We start from the raw sequence: 24837 nt of genomic DNA, 5'->3' as shown, positions 1-24837 counted from the left end.
AGAGGTCAGCAATGGTGGAATATCAAACACCAGGAGGCCATACCGCTCCCAAAAATTTCAACTTGGGTCCCGCAAAAGCAACATTGAAAGGCGGTGATGGTGCATGGAAAATGTATTCCAGAACGAGAATAAGAACAGTTCATTCAACTGCAACATTAAGCTTTGAGAAATTCAATAAAGCATTTGCGGTTACAAGATTCAAGCATTTGGAGGAAAAACCTCAGAATTCAGAAGCAAGGGTTTGGGTAAAGCCATGGATCTGATAACAAGAGTGAGCGATTGGGTCTCCGAAAATCTGATGTTGGTGCTGCTGGAATGCCCTGAACTAGTGCCTTCAGAAACTGAAGATACTGAGAAATCTGCACCAGAAAATCAATGCAGAGAAGAGATTCCAATGGAGCCATCTGTATGGAAGAGGCTTCCTGAGGAGATATTGGAGCTGGTCTTGGCCAGATTGCCACTGAAGAGCATCCTGAGATTGAGAACAGTCTGTCACAAGTGGAACAAATTGCCATTAAGCAAGAGGTTTGCCAGACTTCATTCCATTTCCCAGCATTTCAATCCTGGATTTGTTATGTGTGCGAGGAGAAGTTTCATGAGATCAGAGGACTTGGAGAGAAGTGGGTCTAATTTGGGTCACAGGATTGGTATTACTAAGTGGCTCCGTCTGCCCTTCAAGATTGGGTCTAAATTGTCCATTCCATCTGGTTTTATCCGCTTGGAGGCCTCTGCTGGTAATTTACTGTGCTTTTCGGAGTTTAAGCAATGGAGAAGAGGTCCTGTCAATTACTATGTGTGTAATCCTGTGACAAGGTGTTGCAAGAGTTTGCCTGAGAGAGTTGAGAAGGGGACAACCCAATTGGCAGGTATGACAGTTGATGTAGACTCTGGGCATTATAAGGTTCTAATAGCAGTATCTGCTGGTGGGCAAACAGTAAATGATCAGCCCCTGCAGAAACTGTTTGCTGATGTGTATGATTCAAGGACTGATCAATGGAAGAGAGCTGCAAATACGTCTCCTCTCGCCAAGCTCGTTCCTGGATCTCTGGCGGTGTTTTGCAGAGGTGAGTTCTTTTGGTTGGTTTCAAGCCAAAGTGGGATTGGGTTGCTGATTTTCAATATGGAGACAGAGGATTGGAGGGTCATCCATTTGCCTCCAATTATTCAGGAGCAGTTTTATGTCAGGGGAGGGGAGACCCTGTGGAGATATGATGGTGATAGGTGTGAGTTGGTGCTTAGGAGCCTAGAAGATCAAGGAAGAGTTTTTGCTTTGTTGAATCATAAATCAAGCAAGAGATTGTGGGAGCTGATCATGGCTAAGGGTTCATGGACAGAGATTACTTTGCAAACAAAGGAGCCTAGTTTGAAACCTAAAGATTTCATTCTATGCTCCAAGCCTCGAGTTTCAAGAAATGTGTTCTTGTTTGATGTCCTTGATGGTGAATGCAGGCTTTCTACAGATTGTAGTTTTGGGATGCTGGAGCAGCAGGTTCCCATTCCTCTGAATTTGGGGTTGGCTACCGTATCCTAGTCATAGCAGGTTAGGAAGTTGGCCTAATGTCCCCCCTGCAAGAAATCGTTATGGTAAGCTTCAGCAGCATTTGTACAGAAGTTTGGTTACTGAAAATAAAATTAAGGCACAGATGTAAGACAAACCAGTTTAATTTAAGGATAATTAGACAAGATAGTTGTTGATGTGTATGGCATGTTTTTTCGAGCTCTTGAAATTGAGCTATTAATACTATTACTACGTTGACCGGAAAAAAGTTCAGCAGTGACTGAGATTATATTACTTGAGAGGATGGAAAGGAGGAAAATGTAAAGACACTAGTTTCTCTACCAGGAAATCTTTTTTAGAGTACTATATTTGAAGAATGGGATGTCATTGCTTAGTTACATAATTTGCAAATTGAGGATTATCTATTTTGCAGCGTTATGAACATTTTGTTGTCAAACAAATTATGGATTTTGAGATGTAAAATACTTTAACTAGCTAATGCATGTCTCCTCAGACCATCTATTATGCTGGCTTCTATGAAAAATATTTTTAAAATCTGAGAGAACTAGGTAGCCACCAAGGTTTTGATGTAAGACTCGAGGATAAATTGTAATGCTACTTGTTAAGTGTCCACATTCTCACGGTTTTGGGGAGCTTTGATACATTTCTTCCCTTTTTAATAAGTAAAAATATAAAATTCTATTTTTTTCATTGGTTAGGTGGGTGGGATTAACCTTGATAAAAACCATAAAATTCTATTTTTTTCATTGGTTAGGTGGGTGGGATTAACCTTGATAAAAACCAGTTATCTTAATTTTTAAGGAATGCTTTTAACAATAAATCCAATCACTATCTAGGTGGGTGGGATTAACCCTGATAAAAACCAGTTATCTTAATTTTTAAGGAATGCTTTTAACAATAAATCCAATCACCATCTATTTAAAGTACTGTATAGAAAAAATATAAAATTCTATTACCATTATAAATAACCTACCATTTTTTTCAAATTTCCCAGGTTTCCTAATCAACATTTAACCCTCCATTGAAAAGCCTAGATTAAAGTCAGAATCAGACATATTCAATGTTTAACTTCCCATATATGCCTATTAACCCTCCAGATCCACATGCTGGTTTAGCTACTTTAGGAGGGTCACCTACCTACTACTGACCCTCTTTCACGCTTATAGATGGACTGCCCTTTTTCCTCCTCTACTTTTCTTTCCTATTTTGGTGATCATGCAGGTTAATCAGACGCCCTTTTCTTCCAGATTTTGTATGATCATGGATGTTAGTCGGCTGCCTTTTTCTTACAAATTTCCATCTAACCAGTAAACTGATTGAAAATTGTTGTCTTAAACAGTGATAATTGCTTTGCATCATACAGCTTGATAAGAGGGAGGGAGTGTATTGTTATGTATTACATAAATAGTGATAATTGCTTTGCATCATCTAACTTGATAAGAGGAATGGATGGGATTGGTTCAATTTCCTTGTTTGAGCTCTTTGAATCATGTTTCTAAATCGTCCCTCAGGTAAGAAAAGTACTAACAATGAGCTTGACTACTTAGTCATCTCCTTATGAATGTCCACGCCACCGGCACAATGAGCATGTGTGGATGGAGTTACTTAACAGTGATTTTTTATAACAGTGATTTTTTATCACGTCTTTGCACTAAGCTGGTTTAGGATTCATCAACATTTTATTCTAAGAGACCATTATTTTTGGTATGAAGTTGACATGTGTATATGTTTAAAACAATACTTGCACTAGAAAGTGATATGTTAATACTTTAAAATTTATGTCTCGTTGCAGTTGTCATAGTGCAGTCTAATTTCATTTTTGAGATTTCTTTTACTTAGGTTCGTGTAAAAACAGATTCAAGGGTCGGTGGTGGAGGACCTCATTTTTATTTGTATGTTCGTGACAATAAACCTATCCAAGGTATTACCAATGTTCGAAAGGAGTTTCTCATCTTAATATTCATGAGAGAAATATAGACATTCTTACCTAAATCAAAATTAATATTTGATAGTGATTTTGTAAATGGGTTGAAATTAAAGTGTTATGCTTTCATAAAGAGGATTACTTTAACCATAAACCAAGCTTCCACATCAGCAGTTCAACTCAGGTTTTCTTTCTTTGATGAAAAAATGAGGAGAAAATAAACCTTTGCATATGGGTGGATCATTATTGACACAATCAAAAAGGAATTCTAGGAATCAATAATCCACTACAAGATATTTTTCAGCATTGCTCATATGTCATTGAATTTGCAAATCATCGCATATTTTAGGAGATAGTTGTAACACTCCCTTCCACCCCCTTGTATTATCTCGAGCTAAGGGAGATGTTACTTATGGCTCTAACCCGACCTCATGGAAAATTTTGAGGATGAAAATTTATCTTAAAGTTTAGAAAACTTGGCGAATCTTACTAGTCCCTAATATGCAAGTTGTAAATTGTTTCGCCGCATTTTTATAAAATATTCAAATTTCTAACAATTTTATATAGTCTCTATAAATTATTGACAATTTTTAAGGTAAAATAATTTTATACTATAAAATTTAGGGGAATATTTTTTAGAAAAAAAAGGAAATTGGTAAATCCTTTTTTTTCGACAAAGAATGGAAAATTAGCCTACTTACAAATATTAGCCCCTAAAATTTTCCTTAACCGACCTCCAAGGTCTATTATGAAGATGAAGTAACGAAATGATGGAAATACTAGGTGGGGGGGAGGGTGAGTGTGAATCAATATTTCTTTACAATTGTTATATTATGCCTGTTAATATCATTAATTAAACCAGAACACAAGATGTACAAGAAGAAAATAATTTTATTAATACAAATGATGAGGACTCCAATCCTCTTACAAACATACAGGCTCCAACCTATACAACAACATTCTAACTCCTTCAAGGCTCCAAACCTAAACGAGGATTTCAATCATCAGCTATCAAACCAAGCTCCAACCTGGTTTGAACGAGGCTCCAATCTCTTATGAGGACTCCAATCCTCAAAGACAATTCGGGCTCCAACCTATTTTCCTATAAGGTTCCAACCTTGTATAAGTACTATAATATTCTAGGGCTCCAACCCTCTCTACTTGCTTCAATCCTTTAAGGTGGCTTCTATACGCTTCAAGTCTTCCAAAAGCTTCTTCAACAAGACTTGAAAGATCTCTTCAACAATATTTCAATAATGCTTCAAGGATGTCTCCAATATTGCTTCAACAATGTTTCACATATTGCTCCAAGATTTACTTCAACAAATGCTTCTAGATGGCCTCCAAGATACTTCAAATTCTAGTTCAATTCAAGGTCAACTCCAGCAAGGCTTCAAGATTCATTAAAAGTGTCTCCAAGGCTCTTCATGTTTTAATAAATCCCAACAATACTCCAAGAAGGCCTTCAAGAATGATTTAATAGGGTGTGCTTCAACAATGTTTAATGCTCCAATAATGTCTTCAAGAATCACCCAAGAATGTCCTCAATGATGCTCTAAGTGTAGACAAGGATGTCTTCTCCAACAAGTGATCTATATCAACTCAATAAGTCTTCAATAAGGCTGCTTTAGCAAGGGTCTTAGGTCTTCACAATATGTTTACAACACTGTATTCAAGTCTTTAATAAGGCATCCAAGAACAAATCCAACAATGCTTCAACTTAACTCGAAAGGATCAGCTTCAAGAACCAATTCCAATCTTTGAAAGATGCAATGGTACTTCCCTCGAAATTCTGTTACGAAATTGTCTCAGGTCTTCTCCACAAGTGGTTGATTAAGTTTGTTCCAAGGCAGAAAGTCACCTTTTTGTGAGCTATAGAAAGTCACCTTTTTCTGAGGTCTGTAAGCTATAGAAGGTCACCTTTATATGGTCTGTGAGCTACAAAGTGTCACTTTTCTTTAAGGTTTACAAGCTACATAATGTCCCCTTTCTCTGAAGTCTGTGAGCTACAAAACATTTCCTTTCTGAGATTTGTGAGATACATAAATTTTCTTTTCTCTGACATCTGCAAGCTACATAAAGTTCCCTTTTTGAAGTCTGTGAGCTACATAAAGTTTCTTTTATTGGATCTAATTCCTTGTCTTCTTATCTTGGATGAGTTAGATGGACAAAATGGAGTAACATAGCTTCTATTTGTACTTGTTTGATCATATTTTGAATGGATGCATTTATTAAAGAAGGCCGACTTGTGTTCATATAGTCTCATGTAGGCAAACATCAAAACCATGTTTCTCTAACTTGTAAATTCATATCTCTTCAACAAATATGAGTTAGAGGGTGAGTAAATACTCTTTGGAAATGGATTGAAGTCCTCTACAAGCCTATGAAGATACGGTATATCCTTTGACATGAATAAAAAATATTCGTCTAATACAAAAATCCTCTTCTTCCATCTTCAAAACTTGAAGAAAATTCCACTGACACATGAAACTCATCGAAAGATTTTTAGAAATATAACTTTTACCTCAATTTGACTCCCAAATTGAAAGTTATACCCATTTGAAATTTATCCAATCAGATTAGGCCATGTCAGTATCGAGTTTCCATGTGGCTTCCACGTGGCACTTCCATGCCAACATCACATGGATCCATGTTGTTGCTATACTACCATGTGGCATCCATGTGTGGCACTACCACATCATCATAGCATGGGTCCAAATTATCACAGGTTTCTGACATGACAACCACACGGTACCTATCAGATTCTTGTGGTATTTCCATGTGAATTTTGGTAAAGGCCCCACTTGGCCCTTCCCCATCGTGTTTTGCAACATTTTCCTATTATATTCGGGTCTAAAGGAATACAGGTGTTCTCGCCTTTATCCAATATTCACGTACCACAAACTCTCAGACCTCCAGATTACTTGACTTCATTAGAGGAGACATGTCCTAGCAAATATCCGAGGATCCACAAAGGTGTACACTACTTGTCATCCTCGAATCTTGGATTCCCCATATCTTATGCACAATTCATAAAATCTAGTACCAACCCTATCTAGACCTCTTGAATGGATGTACCCTCGTCCACATCTAGATTCCCACGATATCAAATGAAATCAAACATAATACGTTGTGGGTTTCATGTGAGGTGGTCCTAACGTAATAAGGAAAAATTATGTTATCCAGGTCTAAGGATGTATGGGTTTTCTAGGAGTTGGAAAACCTTTTCCATCCTCAAATTCAATGCAAATCCAACCTAATAGAGTCTGGGCCAATTCTAAGGAATTATTTCCTTGACCACCCAGATGTACGGATATGAAATTCGCACTTGGAGAAAGATATCCAACCCAAATTCAAATTATGATTGAGGAGGTAACCTATATAGATACAAAGGAAATTAGGAAGGTAATCTAGTCTCAGATGTGATATGCTAGAAATGGTTAACTAGTTAGGAGGAGACCTAAATTTCTACTAAGGCTTTGTGAAAAGGGAAAATCAATCAAAGTTTGGGGAATTATAGAGATCCCATAATACTAAGGGAAACTTACCAGAACTCCACATTTCTAAATGTGATGGCCAAATCATGAGAAACAAACCTCCAAATATACTAGAATATGTAAAAAAGAATTGAAAAGTACCAACAAAGCTAATCTTCCACATATTTTAAGCAAAGATGGCTTCAAAGGCTATCTTTCACAAGAAAGTAATAAAAAAAGATCTAGATAGTAAATTTTAGGATGTCACAACAACATATAAGTATGCATAAACCCATATCATTCATCACATCATTCATAAACTAAGTGACTATCTACTCTAACTAGATAACTCATTTAACACATAACATGTAACTTAATCTCATCACATGTAATAAAACCTACAGCCATTGGTATGATAGTGACCTGCCTAATTCATAATCATATAATATAGTTGAGAAATCATAAAATAATAGGTTAACTAAGTGAACCTCACACAATTAGTCACAATTCATATAAGTTATCTTGCAATTCATGAATATGGTAACAAGCACATAGTTCTAGTAGCTCCTTATCGTCATGTATATACAAGATGGACAGTCAACCATGATTATATAGTGAACCAGACATTCTTTCATGAATAATACAAGATTAATCATTAATCATAAGCATAACAAGATATCATAGCCTCTAGTCTAACAAGAATAACCAAGTATAATTTTTGTGTGTGTGTTAATTTCAATGGCAACTGAAAGAGGGACTTCCACTCTCCACCCAACCATAGGCTAGCTACATTTCAACCTTTCTTATGGTTGAAAACTCTAGAGCCAGATCTAAAGTCTGATGGGATGCATATCCAAGGAAAATAACACCTAAGGATTAATCACATAACCAGGAGAAGGAGTCCATTGTATAGGTGGGTTCACAGCCCCAAGGCAAGCACCACATTCACTCACTTTCTCTCTGATTGGAAGACAGAGCTTCACCTAAGATCAAATGAATTTTGTCTCAATCCCAAGAGATGGTATTAATTGATTTTGGTGGTTTATCAATCACCTCTCATGGAAAGCATGGCGGAGGTTTGAATTCCACTTTCTAGGTGGTTTCATAACCCTAATACAAGCACCATGGTGACCTAATTCTCCACTAAGCTCCTCATTGATCAATTTGGATTAGACAAACCACTTAATGGAATCAACACCATCACAAGGAACACTTTCCTAATCCATAGAAAACAAGTTCAATTCACACCCTTCTTTTCTCCTTTTGGTCTCCATGCCAATCGTTTCAAACATAGTTTCTCTCTAGTGTCTACTCCCAAAACTCCCTTGTTTCTCAGATTCTGAAACTTTGTGTTCCCTTTGCATAGTAACTTCTGCACCAAATGTTTTTATTTCTCCACAACTTCTAGAAGACTGAAGAATGAACTATGATCCTCATTAATCTTCCCTCACCATCACAACCTTTTGGTTCGTAGCCTCTTTCTCTCTCTCCATGTTTCACGAGGAGAGGGGACAATATGGTGATATCCTCCACTTAGACTTCCCACTCCATGGATTCAATGCTTGTTAGCACGGACTAATCTGTGGTCAGCTAGGAAGTTATGACAATTAAGGGCGGTTGGTATGGTCTGTTATTAACACACCATAAGAAAACCAACCCACAAACAATAGGCACAACACAACCCTTTAGGAACAGAACAAGTACTTAATAACCCTCCACTAAGAGCTTTGGATCTATATGTCCTTCTAGTCAGACCAATCATTTAAAATTCACATTTAATTTATTTTATGTTTACACATAATGTGTCATCCAACAATGGCCTTCATGCTGGCATTACATAGTCATAATTTTAACATTACAAAAACAAAGGTAGGCTGAGGGATGTTACAAACCTCACCCCTTGAAGGAATACCATCTTATGTGTTCTATAAATAGTGAACATAAACAAAATGTGAGATTTATAATTATAGCTCTTACATCAATGACATATTCCATGTCTTGAGTTTCCACTTTGAGAAATTTTATTCATATTTCATGGTCTAGTTACCTATAGGCTACTTGACATTCCAACACATTTATGCCCAGTTGTACGTTTATCCTTAATGCTTCCACAGGGAACAAACTTATCTTGTTTCTTATTTGGATAAACCAAATGCATTTCTAATCCTAATGAGTATGCACATGACTCCTTGAAAACCAGTTTACTCAAGTCTCCTCTTTGAGGTAGTGACTCACCTTCTAAGTTCAGGCATCCCCTTCTCTGCTTCCTTAGTCCCTTAAGTGAGTTGTTCCTTGGAAAGGGTTCATTGCATAGGAATATTCTTTATGGAGTCTCAGAGTGAAGGCATCCCTTTGAGTTGCTCAAATAACATAACACATTTGTCACAACATATCTCATGGTGATCAATGCAGATCAGATGGTTCCACTGTCACAATAATGGCCTAGTCCCTAAGGTCTTCAGCACTGCTACGCATATACACCACTTTGATATTACCATGTTGATACCTATTTCATATTACTTGTTATCAACACCATTAATCTATGTTGGATATTTCAACAACTCACCTATATCATAAGCATACGATTCTTATGAGATTAATCATAAAAATTTTAAATAGAATTAATCTAAAAATTTTGATAGGAAATTCTTTAAACTAATACTAATCTCTATGGTTACTCTTCACTTCCTTTGGCTCCATAGGTAATAAGTTTATCTCATAATATTTATCGAACAATCCTTCCTTGTGCTCACATCCTGTTGAGTGTCTTTATCGAACAAGCTTCATCTTGTTCACATCCTAGTGAGTGTCTTTACCAGACAAGCTTCCTCGCGCTCACATCCCAATGAGTTTCTTTACTAAAAAAGCTTCTTATTTCCCAAATAAGCTCCCTCATGCTCACATCCTAGTGAGAGTGGGGCATATTTCTTCTCCCATCAACTAATGACCTTTCTGGGCCTAAGAAACCCCCATTTTGGTTAGTCTACCCTTTCAAAGGTTTTGTGACATGGACCCCCATTAGCTACTCACCCTTTTGGGCCTAGGAAACCCCCATTCTGAGTAGTATACTTGTCCAAGGGATTTCTTACATGGTCCGCCATTAGCCACTCGCCTATAAAATACTAGGGAAGCCCCATTCTAAGAAGTCTACCTATTTGAGGGTTTTCCTACATGGGGTAACCATTAGAGTCTTATAGCCAAGTACCAATATGGCAGATCTAACGTAAAGTGCAAGGATTCGTATAGCCAAGTGATGGTCTAACATGGTCCACTACACTGCTCATGGAGTCTTATATTCAAGGTACTCGTTATTACTTTATCCCTTGAGATAAACAAGTGTCACAGGGCTACCGTGTCCCCATAGAAGTCCTCTTCCTAAGCTCCATGCTCCATCATTTCACATGTGTCACAACATTTAATTTCCATGAGATCTACTAAAAAATTTCAAATAAAAATTTTTTATTTCCCAACTTTGCTTCGTTCAGAACCCAAATCTCATAAGCATAAGACTTGTAGTCATATAGTTGGGCTCCCTTATAGATGTTTTATTTTTTCATGGCAGCTTCTATCTCACACTCTATTCCAACACTCTACCTACAAATTGATTTTTCAATCAAACAAAAAGTTGTCAATACTCACATATACATTATTTTCATTTCAAAGATTCACAACATCCTAAGGTAATCTCAGAATTATTGCACATATAAAAATTCTATTATTCCATTTGAGTTTAATTAGATTGAAATGAAATTATGATAGCATCATATGTGTGCATCACATTTGTTCGAAGCATTTCATAATGCAATAAAACATTTATTCCAACATACCAAAGAGCAAAAACTGAGAGCTTCATATATTTAAATTCATGTGTAATTAGTTCTCTACTTCGTTTAACATGCATCTCACAAGTTATTGCAATATTTCACATTGAAGGCTTCCTTCCTTAATCATACCCCTTCCCAGGAATCCATGCGATACATACATTAACTATGAAACAAAATATCGATTTAAGCTAAAAGGAATTGTTATGAAACCAACTCACAAAAAGATAGAAAAGATAGATGAACGCCTTAGAAATAAGCCTCTTCGAGGGGGCAACCTCCTTTACATTACACAAATGAACAATTCTTAGATGATTCAAATGACAAAACCTCCTTTCTATATATAGGAGTCTACGGGGTCACAATATAACCAAGCCGACCTAACAATAATTATATAAAGGCACAAAAATAACAATAGAGGGATTCTATGGTGCGCAATAATAACAGTATGGGGACAATATGGGCACAATAATAACAATAAGGGATACAACGACAATAGTAATGGGGGAATCACTAATATTATAGGGACCTAACATGCCCCTCTCCTTCAAAAAAGTGTTGTCCTCAACGCTTGAGTAGTTCTGGATGCTTTTGTATAAAATTCTCATCCTCCCATGTGGAATCTTCAATGGGTAAGTTCTTCCACTTGATGAGATACTCTGAAATTGATCTATTTCGTAGCTATTGAATTCTTGTTTCTTTGACTGCTTCAGGTTCCAATATGATTTTTCCTTCCTCATCAAGTTCTAGAAATATTGTCTGAACTGGAAGCTTGTCACCTATAACCTTCTTTAAGCATGAAACATGGAAAACTGGGTGCACTTGAGAAGCTGTAGGAAGCTCTAATTTGTATTTCATAGTACCTATCTTTTGCAACGCCTTGTACGGACCATAATACTTTGGTGATAATTTGTTATCATTTTTAGCTTGCTCGAGGGACCTTTGTTTATATGGCTATAGCTGTAGTAATACCCAATCACCTACATCAAAACTTCTTTCGCTACAATGTTCATCTACTTGTTGTTTCATTCTATTCTGTGACAAGGTGAGGTTATCCTTTAAGAGTTGGAGAACTTGTTGCTAATGCTCGATGTGATCTTCCACTGCTTGAACCTTAGAATTTTCTCTTAAATATGATGTGATGGATGGTGGATGATATCCATAAAGTGCCATAAATGGGGTCATTTTTGTTGCAGTGTGGAAGGAAGTGTTATACCACCATTCAGCCAGAGGCAACCATTTGACCCATTGTGTCTATTTATAAGATACAACGCAATGAAGATATCCTTCCAAACATTTGTTTACTATCCCAGTTTGCCCATCAGATTGAGGATGATAAGATAAGCTATGAGATAACTGAGTACCAAGACAAGAAAATAATTCTGTCCAAAAATTTCCAGTGAAAATGGGATCTCTGTCACTTACAATAATCTTTGGGTTTCCATGTAGCTTTTGAATTGTTTCCATAAATGCAGTAGAAACTGTACTGGCTTTAAATGGATGAGATAATGCACAAAAGTGTGCATACTTGGTAAGTCTATCTACTACCACCATGATAACACTCTTTCTTCGAACTTGGGTAAACCTGTGATACAATCCATTAAAACCTCCTCCCAATGTTGGCTTGGAATGGATAAAGGTTGTAATAGTCCTGGAGTCTTAATTGCTTCAACTTTATTTTTTTGGAAAACCAAACATTCTGCCACAAACTTTTGAATATCATATTTAATGCCATCCCAAAAAAAATCTTTCTTAATCCTGTTGTATGTTTTTAGAAATCCTGAGTGCCCTGCTAAGGGGGAGGTGTGCAATTCCCTAAGAATCTTTTGTTTAAGTTGTGAATTCTTACATAGGTATACTCGATCCTTCTACCATAATGAATCATTTTTCCAAATAAGTGTATTAGATGTACTGGGATCTTGTTGTATCTTTTGAATGAGTGCCCACACTTCCTTGTCATTCTTCCATTCATCCCTTGCTTCATTTATCCAATCTGATTGGATAATAGAAAGAGCACAAAGAAATGCTTCCACATCCTCATCCTTTCTTGAGAGTGCATCTGCCACAACATTTTGCTTCCATTTTTTTTAGATGATTTCAAAGTCATAACCCAACATCTTTGTGACCCATTTTTTCTGCTCTTTTCAAGATAATATTTGTTCTAAAAAGTATTTAAGACTATCATGATCTGTTTTTACCTTGAAGTGTCTTCCCATTAGGTAGGGTCACCATTTCTTAAGTGAATGTAGTATTGCCAACATATCCTTGTCATAAATAGCTTTGTGTAAATACTTTCCTTTGATTGGACGACTTTCGAAACTAATGGGTCTTTCTTCTTGCATTAAAACAACACCGATTCCATTTCCTAAGGTATCACATTCCACAATAAAGGTTTTTGTGAAGTCTGGTGTAGCTAAGACTAGTGCTTGGCACATTGCCTCTTTAAGATGTTCAAAGGCCTTTGTTGCTTCAGGAGTCCATGAAAATGCATCTTTCTTCAATAATGTTGTTAGAGGTGCTGCTATTCTCCCATAATTCTTAACAAACTTGCGATAATACCCTGTCAACCCGATAAATCCTCGTAGGTGCTTTATGGATCTGGGGATTTTCCATTCCTTGATGGTTTTAATTTTGCTAGGCTCTACCTTAACACCTTCATGAGATACAATATGACCCAGATATTCCACCTCTTGTACTCCAAAGAAACATTTGGAGATTTTTGCATATAATTGTTTCTCCTCCAATAGTTTGAGCACCATGTCAACATGTTGGACATGATCCTTCCAAGACTTTTTGTAGATTAGTATATCATCAAAAAATACTAACACAAATTTTCTAAGGAAGGGTTTGAAAATGGAATTCATCAAACCTTGAAATGTAGAAGGTGCATTAGTAAGGCCAAAAGGCATGACCAAAACTTCATAATGACCCTCATGAGTTCTAAATGTTGTTTTTGGAATGTCTTCAGTCTTCATTCTGATTTGATGATATCCTGAACGGAGATCCAACTTGGTGAAGTAAATTGATCCATGAAATTCATCCAATAATTCATTAATGACAGGAATAGGAAATTTATCTTTAATAGTGAACTTGTTGAGCTCCCTATAATCTGGACACATGCGCCATGATCCATCCTTCTTGTGAACTAATACTACTAGAGAAGAGAAATAACTTTGACTAGGTTGAATTATACCAGCCTCTAGCATTTCTGCAACCATACGTTCAATTTCACTCTTTTGGGCATAAGGATATCTGTACGGCCTGATGTTTGGAGGAACATTTCCTGGAATCAGATGAATAGAATGATCATGATCACGAATAGGTGGGAGACCTTTGGGAGTCTCAAATACCTTGGAATGATTGTCCAAGACTTTTTGGAGATCTGTAGAAATAGATGATTTCGATGTGGGAACCTCTAGCGAACATAATTGTGCAATTACAACTCGTTGTTCCTTCTTTAGAAGCTTTGTCATACCGTTAGAGCTGATTATCTTTCCCGGTTTCCCTGTAATACCCCTTAATTCAACTTCCTTTCCTTCCGTAGAAAATTTCATGAAAAGTTCTTGAAAATTAAAAGCTATTGTACCCAAGGATTGTAGCCATTGGACTCCTGGTAAAACATCAGCACCACCCATTAGAATGGAAAGCATTGGGCTATTCAATACATATTCTCCCATGGATAACTTGATATTATGGAACTTTCCAGAGCAATTTATGGTTCCTCCACTTGCAACCATCACTTGAAACTTTGGTGCTGGATATAGGAAGGAATTCAATTCCTAAGTTGCTATCTTACAATGAATAAAATTATGGGTACTTCCCAAAGAAATCAACATTATTACCTTTTTATTCTTGATATGTCCTTCTATCTTGATAGTTTGAGGAGTGGTAATTCTAGCCAATGCATTACAAGATATGGTCAGATTCATTTCTTCTTTATCTAGGGTTTTTTCCTGGAGTATATCCTATTCTTTTGACATTTCTTGTTCCTTTTCTTCCTCCTCTTCACAATCTATGTAGAATAATTTCTTCTCAACACACTTATGACCTTTAGTGTATTTTCTATCACAATTGTAACAAAGCCCTTTTGCTCTTTTTTCTTCCAATTGTTGTGCTGTCAACCTTGTAGGTTATGGAAGGCTAGGGGCAACAACACTTCCATCTTTATAGTTGTGAGCGGTAGGCTTCCTGGTTTCCATAATTTTGCTTTCCATTTTTCTTGCTAACCTGAATGCCTTCTCCAATGAATCAGGTTCCCAAAGGCGAACCTCATGTTGGATATTATCCTTTAAAGTCCTTATGAACACATCAATCCTATGATCCTCTGGAATATCGTTTACCCTTATGTTCAATTTTTGGAAGTCCTCAATGTGCTCCATCAGTGAACCCTTTTGTTTGAGATTTATCAATTGGCTAAAAAAGGTGTTGCTTTTTGTATCCTCATAATGTGCTATCATTTCTTTTGTAAAAATCGCCCAAGTGACAATTTGTTTACGAGAGAAAAGCCATCGATACCATACAAACTGATTTGGTTCCAAATATAAAGTTGCAATACGTACCTTTTTTGTGTTTTTCACATTATGGAGATCGAAAAATTGCTCCATCTGTAGTATCCATGTTTCAGGATCCTTGCCATCAAACTTCCTCATATCGATTTTTGGAACATGGTGGATCTTCAATCCAACATTAGAGTCTATGAAATCATTATTAACATTTATTTTGATCTCATCATGAGTTTCCTTTACTACCCTTTCACCATTAGTGACCATTTCTTGTAGCAACTTATTCAAATTTATCTTCAATTCTTCCATCTTATCGTCCATGCCATTCATCTTAGCGTTCATCTTAGTGTCCATGCCATCCATCTTAGCTTCCACGCCGTCCATCTTAGCTTCCAAGTCATTCATCTTAGCTTCTACGCCTTTCTTTAAACCATCCATCTTAGCTTCTACATCTTTCTTTAAACCATCCATCTTATTTTCTGTTACCTTTTCTGCGAGTTAAATTTGTTGCACTTGGCTTCGTAATATTGATATATCATGTTGCATTTCTTCCTCTTATTCATGAGTCATGCTAGAGCTTTCAGGTTGCTTACTAGGTGTTTCCATTTTCTTTCTTTGGGGCATCAATTACCTATATTAATGCTTCCCTATGCCCTTTGAATTCCTTCAAACTAATTTTTCAAACCAAGCTTATGCAACAATTTAAAAAATACACACCTTTTTTCACTTGTAGGGGCTCGATATTGAATCTGATGTACCTCTGTAATTTTGGATCTCTCAGTTCTGAAATCATGACCTGATGTAGTTGTTAGAAAATTATATATTACGGAGAAATGGAACACATAAAATATTGCAGAAATATAAACACAGAAAATGCACAAAACAAGAGACACAGATATACGTGGTTCACCCAGTTTGGGCTACGTCCACCCCGAACAGCTAGTCCGTCCTTTCTATTATCCAGCAAAATGAAGAGACACAACCTACAACAAATCCGCTGTAATATCCTCTGTTTTCTCTCACATTCTCACCTCTCTGTTTCTCGCTCACAGAATACACATCTATTTCACAGCCTCAAAAACAATACCCTCATACAAAGAGAGGGGTTGCCTTCTAGGGAAAAAAACCCTAAACTAAACAAAAGTTCTACCGTCATATCATCTACCTAATGAACAACCCAGATTGACTAGAAATTACTATACTTTTTACAAGTCCCCCCCGCACCCCCGCGCATGGAGGGTTGTACAAACTTCCTGGGGTATACATCCGGCTGAAACAAAGACCTCTGAACAATCATGCTCCACACACAACAATCTCCCACTTGGAGAATAATTGTAGAAACTCCACCTCTGCTTCATTTGTTGGAAAATGACTCCTCTTTGGACCTGGTTGTTTCTCATCTTCATCGTCATCCTTGAAGACCAATTGAAACTGAGCATATTCTCAGTTTATCCCCGGTTACAACTTTTGTTAGCATATCTGTAGGATTCTGGCTAGTGTGTATCTTTTCCAGCTTCAACTCTCCATCTTCCAACACTGATCATATGAAATGGTACTTGAGCTGTATGTGTTTAGTCCTAGAATGAAATGCTGAGTTCTTTGCAAGATGAATGGCACTTTGGCTATCATTGTATAACATGCCCATATCATGCTCCTTACCCAATTCACCCATAAACCTTTGTAACCAAATCATTTCTTTACTAGCCTCTGTAGCAGCAACATACTCTGCTTCTGTTGTTGAAAGTGCAACAACACTTTAGATTTTTGAAATCCAACTGACAGTTGTTCCACCAACAGTAAATACATATCCTGTAGTGCTCCTCCTGTTATCCCTGTCACCTGCCATATCTGCATCAACATATCCCTGTAGAGAAATTTTTGCACCACCAAATCATAATGCTTGATTTGTGGTACCTTTCAAATATCTGAGAATCCATTTCACTGCCATCCAATGTTCCTTTCCTGGATTGTTCATGTACTTGCTTACAACTCCCACTGCATGTGCAATATCAGGCCTTGTGCAGACCATTGCATACATTAAGCTTCCAACTGCTGATGCATATGGAACTTTAGACATATAATCCATGTCTTCTTGGGTCTTTGGGCACATTTCCTTACTAAGTTTGAAATGGCTAGCAAAAGGTGTACTAACTGGTTTTGCATTGTGCATATTAAATCTTTTCAACACCTTTTGTATGTACTCATTCTGAGACAATGTTAATTTGCGATTTTTCCTGTCTCTAGTGATTCTCATACTAAGGATTTGTTTTGTAGCTCCCAAATGTTTCATTGCAAATGAATTTTCCAATTTTCTTTTGAGTACATTTATTTCCTGCATGTTAGATCCTGCAACAAGCATGTCATCCACATACAATAACAATATAATATAGCTGCCATCATTTTGCTTTTTCAGATAAACACAATGATCAGAGTGACATCTACTATAACCTTGTTCAGACATAAAATTGTCAAATTTTAGGTACCACTACCTTGGAGCCTGTTTTAAGCCATACAAGCTCTTCTTCAACCTGCACACTAGTTTCACCTTCCCTTTCACCTCATATCCTTGTGGCTGCTGCATATATATCTCTTCTTCCAAATCCCCATGGAGAAAGGTTGTCTTTACATCTAACTGCTCAAGATGCAAATCTTCAGCTGCTACAAGACTTAAAATAGTTCTGATTGAAGTCATTTTAACAACAGGAGAAAATATTTCATCAAAATCAATACCTTTCTTCTGTGCAAACCCCTTCACCACAAGTCTAGCTTTGTACCTTTGTTTTCCTCCATCTTCTTCCTTCAGCCTGTAAACCCATTTATTCTTCAATGTAGCTTTTCCTGCAGGCAACCTGACTAAATCCCAAGTCTGGTTATGCATTAAGGAGTCCATCTCTTCTTTCATGGCTACCTCCCACTTCTTCCTGCTTTCAACCTGCATTGCTTCTTCATAACATTCGGGTTCACTAGAATCAGTCAATAATAAATAATATAATGAAGGAGAGTATCGTTCAGGGGGTCTACTTATCCTAGTAGATCTTCTAACACCACTTTCAGGTGTTTGGGGTGCCTGTTGCTGTTGTGGTGGTTGTTGTTGTTGATTATTATTATTTTCAGGCACCTTTACCTTTTTAGTGATTTCATCAAGAACTGCATATTCCTTGTTTTCTTTTTCCTTTTTCTTTTCCTGCCACTAATTCTTATACAAGACCTTTTCATTGAATATTACATCTCTGCTCCTAATGATTTTGTCATTTTCGTAATCATATAAGCGATAACCAAAATCATTAACACCATATCCAATAAAGGTACATTTCTTTGACTTTGCCTCAAGCTTTGTTCTATTTTCTTTATCAATATGGACAAAGGCCTCACAACCAAAAGGCTTTAAAATAGAGTAGTTTGCCTTTTTACCTGTCCATGCTTCCTCTGGAACACCACCATCCAAGGAACTTGAAGGCCCTCTGTTTATTAGATAAACAACAGTATCTACAGCATCTGCCCAAAACTGTAAAGGCAATCCTGCATGCAATCTCATGCACCTTGCACGCTCCATGATTGTTTTGTTCATCCTTTCTGACACACCATTTTCTTGTGGTGTTCTTGGAACTGTCTTCTCTCTGCGAATTCCATGCTCTGAATAGTACCTATCAAACTCTTTGCTGCAATATTCACCTCCATTGTCTGATCTAAGACACTTCAATTTCTTTCTTGTCTCAATCTCATCCAAAGCTTTCCATTTCTTGAAAGTATCAAATACATCAAATTTATTCTTAATACAATAAATTCAAGTTTTTCTAGTTGCATCATCAATAAAAGTAACATAATAATGAGATCCACCGAGAGATGATACCTGAGTAGGTCCCCATACATCTGTATGCACAAGCTCTAATTTTTCACTCTTCTTTTCTTTCCCAACTCTGAGAAATCTGACTCTCTTCTGTTTTCCATAAATGCAATTCTCACAGAAATCCAAATCAACATTCTTCAAACCCGGCAACAAATTCCTTGAGTGAAGAATCTTCATCCCCTTTTCACTCATGTGTCCGAGCCTATGATGCCATAATGTTGCATCTGCTCCTTTGGAAGTTAAAGCATTAACAGAGTTAGAAATACCATTGCATAAACACAATGTACCAACCTTTTCGCCTTTTGCTATTACCAGGGCTCCTTTGGTGACCTTCCAAGCTTTATTTGTGAAAGTTGTCACACAACCTTCACCGCCTAGTTGCCCTGTTGAAATCAGATTTTTCTTTAGATCTGGAACATGCCTTACCTCCTTTAATAGCCATTGGTTTCCATTCTACTGTTTTACAAGAACCTTACCCATTCCAATGATTTTACAGGGTTTATCATCACCCAGACGAACTTGTCCAAAATATCCTTGAACATAGCCATGAAAGTATTTCTTATCAGGTGTGGCATGGAATGGAGCCCCTGAATCTACCACCCAGGAATCAGTAATATTTTCGAAAGAAAGAATCAAAGCATCTTGTAACACCTCACCTGTCACATTTGCTTCATGATTGTTTTCTTGTTGTGCATCTCCTTCTTTTCCCTTCCGAGATCTACAGTATTTCTTTAGGTGTCCTTTCTTTCCACATTTCCAGCACACTATCCCTGATCTGGACTTGGATCTGCCTTTCCTTGATTTACTGCGATATCCTGAGCTCTTTCCTCTTTCCATTTTTCTTCCTCTAGACTCTGCACTCAAAGCATTTCCCGATGTCTCACCGGAACTTTTCCATCGCATTTCCTCGCTAAGGATAGCACCAACAACATCATCAAACTTTAAAGTACTAGATCCAGAAACGGAGTTACTAATGGCCATTACCAAACCATTCAAACTTTCTGGTAATGAGCACAATAATAACAGAGCTCTAACTTCATCATCAAATTTTACCCCTACAGAACTTAACTGACTTGTAACTGTATTAAAATCATTTAAATGGTTTGCAACAGATCCACCTTCCGACATATTCATATTAAATAACCGTTTCATAAGAAATACCTTGTTTGAGGCCGAGGGTTTTTCATATAGTTTCGACAACGTCTGCATCAAACCCTCTGTCGTGGTTTCGTTTGAAATGTTGAAGGCGACTGACGCAGAAAGGCACAACCGTATTTTTCCAAGTGCCTTTCTATCGAGAAGGTTCCATTCTTCGTCTTTCATACCCGTCGGCATCTTTTTTTTTCCGCCCAATGGTAGGTATAGATCTTTCTGATACAGATAATCTTCCATCTGCATCTTCCATAGCGAGAAGTTTTGGCCGTTAAATTTCTCGACCCTAAACTTACCATCTTCCGCCATTGCTCCCACTCGAACCAGGAACCCTTCTTTCCTGCGAGTTTATCAGCCAAATAGACCTTCGGCTCTGATACCAGTTGTTAGAAAATTATATATTACGGAGCAATGGAACACATAAAATATTGGAAAAATATAAACACAGAAAATGCACAAAACAAGAGAGACACAGATATACGTGGTTCACCCAGTTTGGGCTACGTCCACCCCGAAAAGACAGTCCTTCCTTTCTATTATCTAGCAAAATGAAGAGACACAACCTACAGCAAATCCATTGTAATATCCTCTGTTTTCTCTCACAGTCTCACCTCTCTGTTTCTCGCTCACAGAATACACATCTATTTCACAGCCTCAAATACAAAACCCTCATACAAAGAGAGGGGTTGCCTTCTAGGGCAAAAAACCCTAAACGAAACATAAGTTCTACCGTTAGATCATCTGCCTAATGAACGGCCCAGATTGACTAGAAATTACTATACTTTTACAAGGAAATTTTACATTTGTTTTTAGCTTCGGGGGTGTTACCCCCGAGCCCCCGCCAGGGGACCGCTGGCCCTCGGACCCCCCAGCCGGGGGGGATCGGCCCCCCGGGACCCCTGCGGGGGGGACAAGTCCCCCACGCACCTCCCCACGTGGAGGGGTGTACAAACTTCCTGGGGTATACATCTGGCTGAAACAAAGACCTCTGAACAATCATGCTCCACACACAATAGTAGTCCCCTGAGTCCTCTTTCTAATGCCACTAGTCTGATAAAAATTGAATTCTCCAAGAAAGAGTTATGCACAATCTCCCAAGATGTCTTGATTATATACCTTTTCAGAAGAGCGAACTTGTATGAAGTGCCACGTGTCACTATTTTGACCTTTGGATCTGAAAAATATACACAGGAAACTACAGTTTGCCCTCTTTCTGAAACTTCTTACGAAAATTCAATTTGATGCTCAAAGAAAAAGTTATGATGATTTTCCCAAGGTAAACTATTTGGAATGGAATTCAGGGGTCTGTAAAAATCCTAACTTCCTCAGATTATATCTCTGAAAATATAGCAAGACAGGATTTGAAATTTGGACGCGAGGTTCAGACCGATTGTTTCTCAATTTGGTTTTTTTTGTAGCTTCTGAAACTTCGTAGTGAAAACGTTATAGTAAAAATTCCACGATGCCCTGTTTGGAGCAGCGAAACCGTAGAATCCAAAGCTCTGATACCAAATGTTATGAAACCAACTCACAAAAAGATAGAAAAGATAGATGAATGCCTTAGAAATAAACCTCTTTGAGGGGGAAACCTCCTTTACATTACATAAATGAACAATTCTTAGATGATTCAAATGACAAAACCTCTTTTCTATATATAGGAGTCTACGAGGTCACTATATAACCAAGCTGACCTAACAATAATTATATAAAGACACAAAAATAACAATAGAGGGATTCTATGGGGCACAATAATAACAATATGGGGACAATAGGGGCATAATAATAACAATAAGGGATACAATGACAATAGTAATGGGGGGATCACTAATATTATAGGGACCTAACAGGAACTCTTACCCAGTTCCTTTCTTTTACGTTCTACCTTGGCTTACTGCTTTCCTCACTTATTTGGGCACCATTAGTAGCACTTAAGTTGAATCCTTTTGGAGGATTCCCACTGGCTTGTAGCATATATGTTGTTGCAATATTCAACAATTCCTGAAATGATCTCAGTGTCATATATGAGTCACAATTTTATCAATTCAGATATTTCACAAATCCTTTTTCATTATATATCCAATTCAAGCATGTCTTCTTCCATGCCCCCAAATCTATGCATATTCATTTTGACAAGCATGTGTAGTACATGCACATGTTCCATGTTGTTCATATACTATTAATTTTAGAGTTAAATTTAAGCCTCTATTATTTTTAAATATTCATTTACATGACCAGGCTTATAAGCCCAAGCAAATCATACGCATACTAGCAATGGTAGTTAAAAACAAGAGATTTATGGATATTCCACATGACATGGCATCCATTAAATAATTTCACTATGTTACCCAAAACATGAAAAGTACAAATTTTTATTTACATACCATTTACACAATCATAATATTTTAAGATTTAAATCACTTATCTTCCTACAATTATAGTTCTCAACAAATAACCTTTGAAATGAAAGGGCATCATTATACCTTTATCTCATTTTCTCATTTTTTACATATTTATAAAATATAAAATATATATATCAAGGAAGCACAATTTTAGTTAAGGGAAATCTATTTTAATGCCAATTTTACAGTTGTAATTTTGTTGTCTAACTGGTTCATGTGGACCCTATTAGACCTTCTTGAGCAATGATTTATCCTCTTCTTCCCTCAAATGTAGTTTATCTTATGCATAGAATTTAATCAGAGTCTAGAATTTCAAGTTGGGTTTTACTCAACTCTTCTCCATGGCCTTCTTTCCTTGCCTTTCTCACACCCAAAAAATGAAACTAATACCAAATGAAAGAGGAAAAAAAATAAAAATATAATTCATGTTGAAAAAAAAAAGCATGGCCATGCTCAAATTAAAAAAGAGAAGAAAAAGCATGTAGCCAACAACACATGAAGAATTACAAAACATCTCGATTCACAACCCATCACTCATTCTATATTTACTTCAAAAATACCAATTAACATATTATCACATGCACAAAATATTAATCATGTCTTCCCCAACGTCTACAACAACTTCAAGATCCCAAAAACATTTCTAATTATTCAAGAGGACTTTTCAGTGTTATAGAGAGCTTGTAGGGATGCTCTCTCATCTTTCTTCCTCTTTGAGTTACTTCCTTTGGTATTGCTGGTTTCTAGTTCATGTTTTTGGAGTTTACATGAATTATTGTTATTTTTTCATTTTTTAGGGAATTCCTGGATTAGGTGTTCTTCTTTTCATCCCCAACATGTCAATGGTTTTCTTTTCTTCCCAACCTTATGAGGTTTTTTCTCTAATGTTTTCATTATGACACCCTTTTATATCTCTAGAGGTTTATGCTTGTTGCAACAACCCTTACACATATGATAAGTTTTGTAGCAGCATTATGTTCAACTTTTCATGCTCTTTGTGTTTTCTAATGAGCCTTTCTTTCTCTTCTTTGCAACTCTTCAACTCAGCTTTCAAACTCTTAAAATTATTTATTCAATTAGGGTAACTTTTTACTTCTTGCTCATGACAAACTTGGTCCATGCTATGCTATACCATATTGTTGTCCATTCCACTATTTCTGATTACCATTATGTCTTCTTATGTGTTTCCACACATACACAATTTTTAGTCGTATCAAGCATAAACCTATTAACTAGTTACCTTGGTTTAGGCATGTTGACCTGATATTCCAAGAAACCAAACGACATATCAAAATGTTAGTAACCACATCAAAAACATATTTATAGTCAATATTTTCATTAAGGTTAACAACCACATCTGTTGTAAATCAAAAGAAAATTAGCATATGCATTAATAAAATTGTTGTATTAATTCTTTTCCTTGAGCCTTTTTCAAGTCTCGTGTTAAAACTCATTCTCCATTATAATACCACTTTGCAACACTTATCAGAGCTCTAACTTCACCTTTGAAGGCCCTTCAAATTTAAGTGTTGAATGAGAGAATTGTGATAAAGCTTTGACATGTACCATTGTGTAATAAAGCCTCTATCTCTATCACCAAAGGTCTAGTTTTGAACCTTTGCTTCATATGACATATTTCTAGACCTACGTGATCAATGTTTGAACCAATTTTCCACTATGTACCAAAGCTTATAATTTTTTTGCTTAAGCATCATTTAGTAGAGTGTTGAACCTAGGATCTGATACCACTCTATTACATTCCCTATGACCCCACTTCTATTATCTTAGGATACATGATGACCAGACGCTCAGTATTTAAATCAAAAATCAAAGTTCTCGAAATGGCTCGAAACCTGAATGATCGCGTCCGTCTCAGAAAAACGGTCCTCACACAACTCGTTTCATGGAAAACCGAGTTTGTATGAGGAAGTTATTGAGTTTTGTTCGCTTTGCTAAACATGTTAAATTTAAAAAAAAATGCCCAGTCAGCAGTCCGTACTGATAACATGGCAAGTGACTAGGCAGGGTCAACTTGGTCAACATTCAATCATATCTCACCAAGTGTCACGTTGTGATTGGTTGCATTTGGTGATGTGGAAGGTGCGTTGGCGCAATTCTATTGGTTAGTTTTGGACCAACGAAATAATGCCATGTGGCAAGCCCAAAGGCTGCCACGTGACACCTCCCAACGGCCTAT

General features: G+C 36.9%; 1 protein-coding gene across 1 annotated transcript; it reads left to right on the top strand.

Annotated features, from left to right (window-relative positions):
- Window positions 1-253: 253 nt before the first annotated feature.
- Window positions 254-1531, top strand: LOC149179648 (F-box/kelch-repeat protein At5g15710-like). Its single transcript, XM_089413605.1, has one exon. It carries the CDS (start codon window positions 254-256, stop codon window positions 1529-1531), a length of 1278 nt encoding a protein of 425 aa, XP_089269731.1.
- Window positions 1532-24837: the final 23306 nt, after the last annotated feature.

The sequence above is a fragment of the Pinus tabuliformis genome, chromosome 3_2, assembly GCF_031772625.1.
Source record: "Pinus tabuliformis cultivar Carrire ecotype Pingquan chromosome 3_2, CPIR1, whole genome shotgun sequence".
NCBI lineage: Eukaryota > Viridiplantae > Streptophyta > Pinopsida > Pinales > Pinaceae > Pinus > Pinus tabuliformis.
The sequence above is the reverse complement of the archived record's forward strand: the minus strand, read 5'-3'. Positions and strand labels throughout refer to the sequence as shown.

What these genes read in the sequence shown, in the direction of transcription:
- LOC149179648 (XM_089413605.1), top strand. Translation starts at nt 254, where the DNA reads ATGGATCTGATAACAAGAGTGAGCGATTGGGTCTCCGAAAATCTGATG.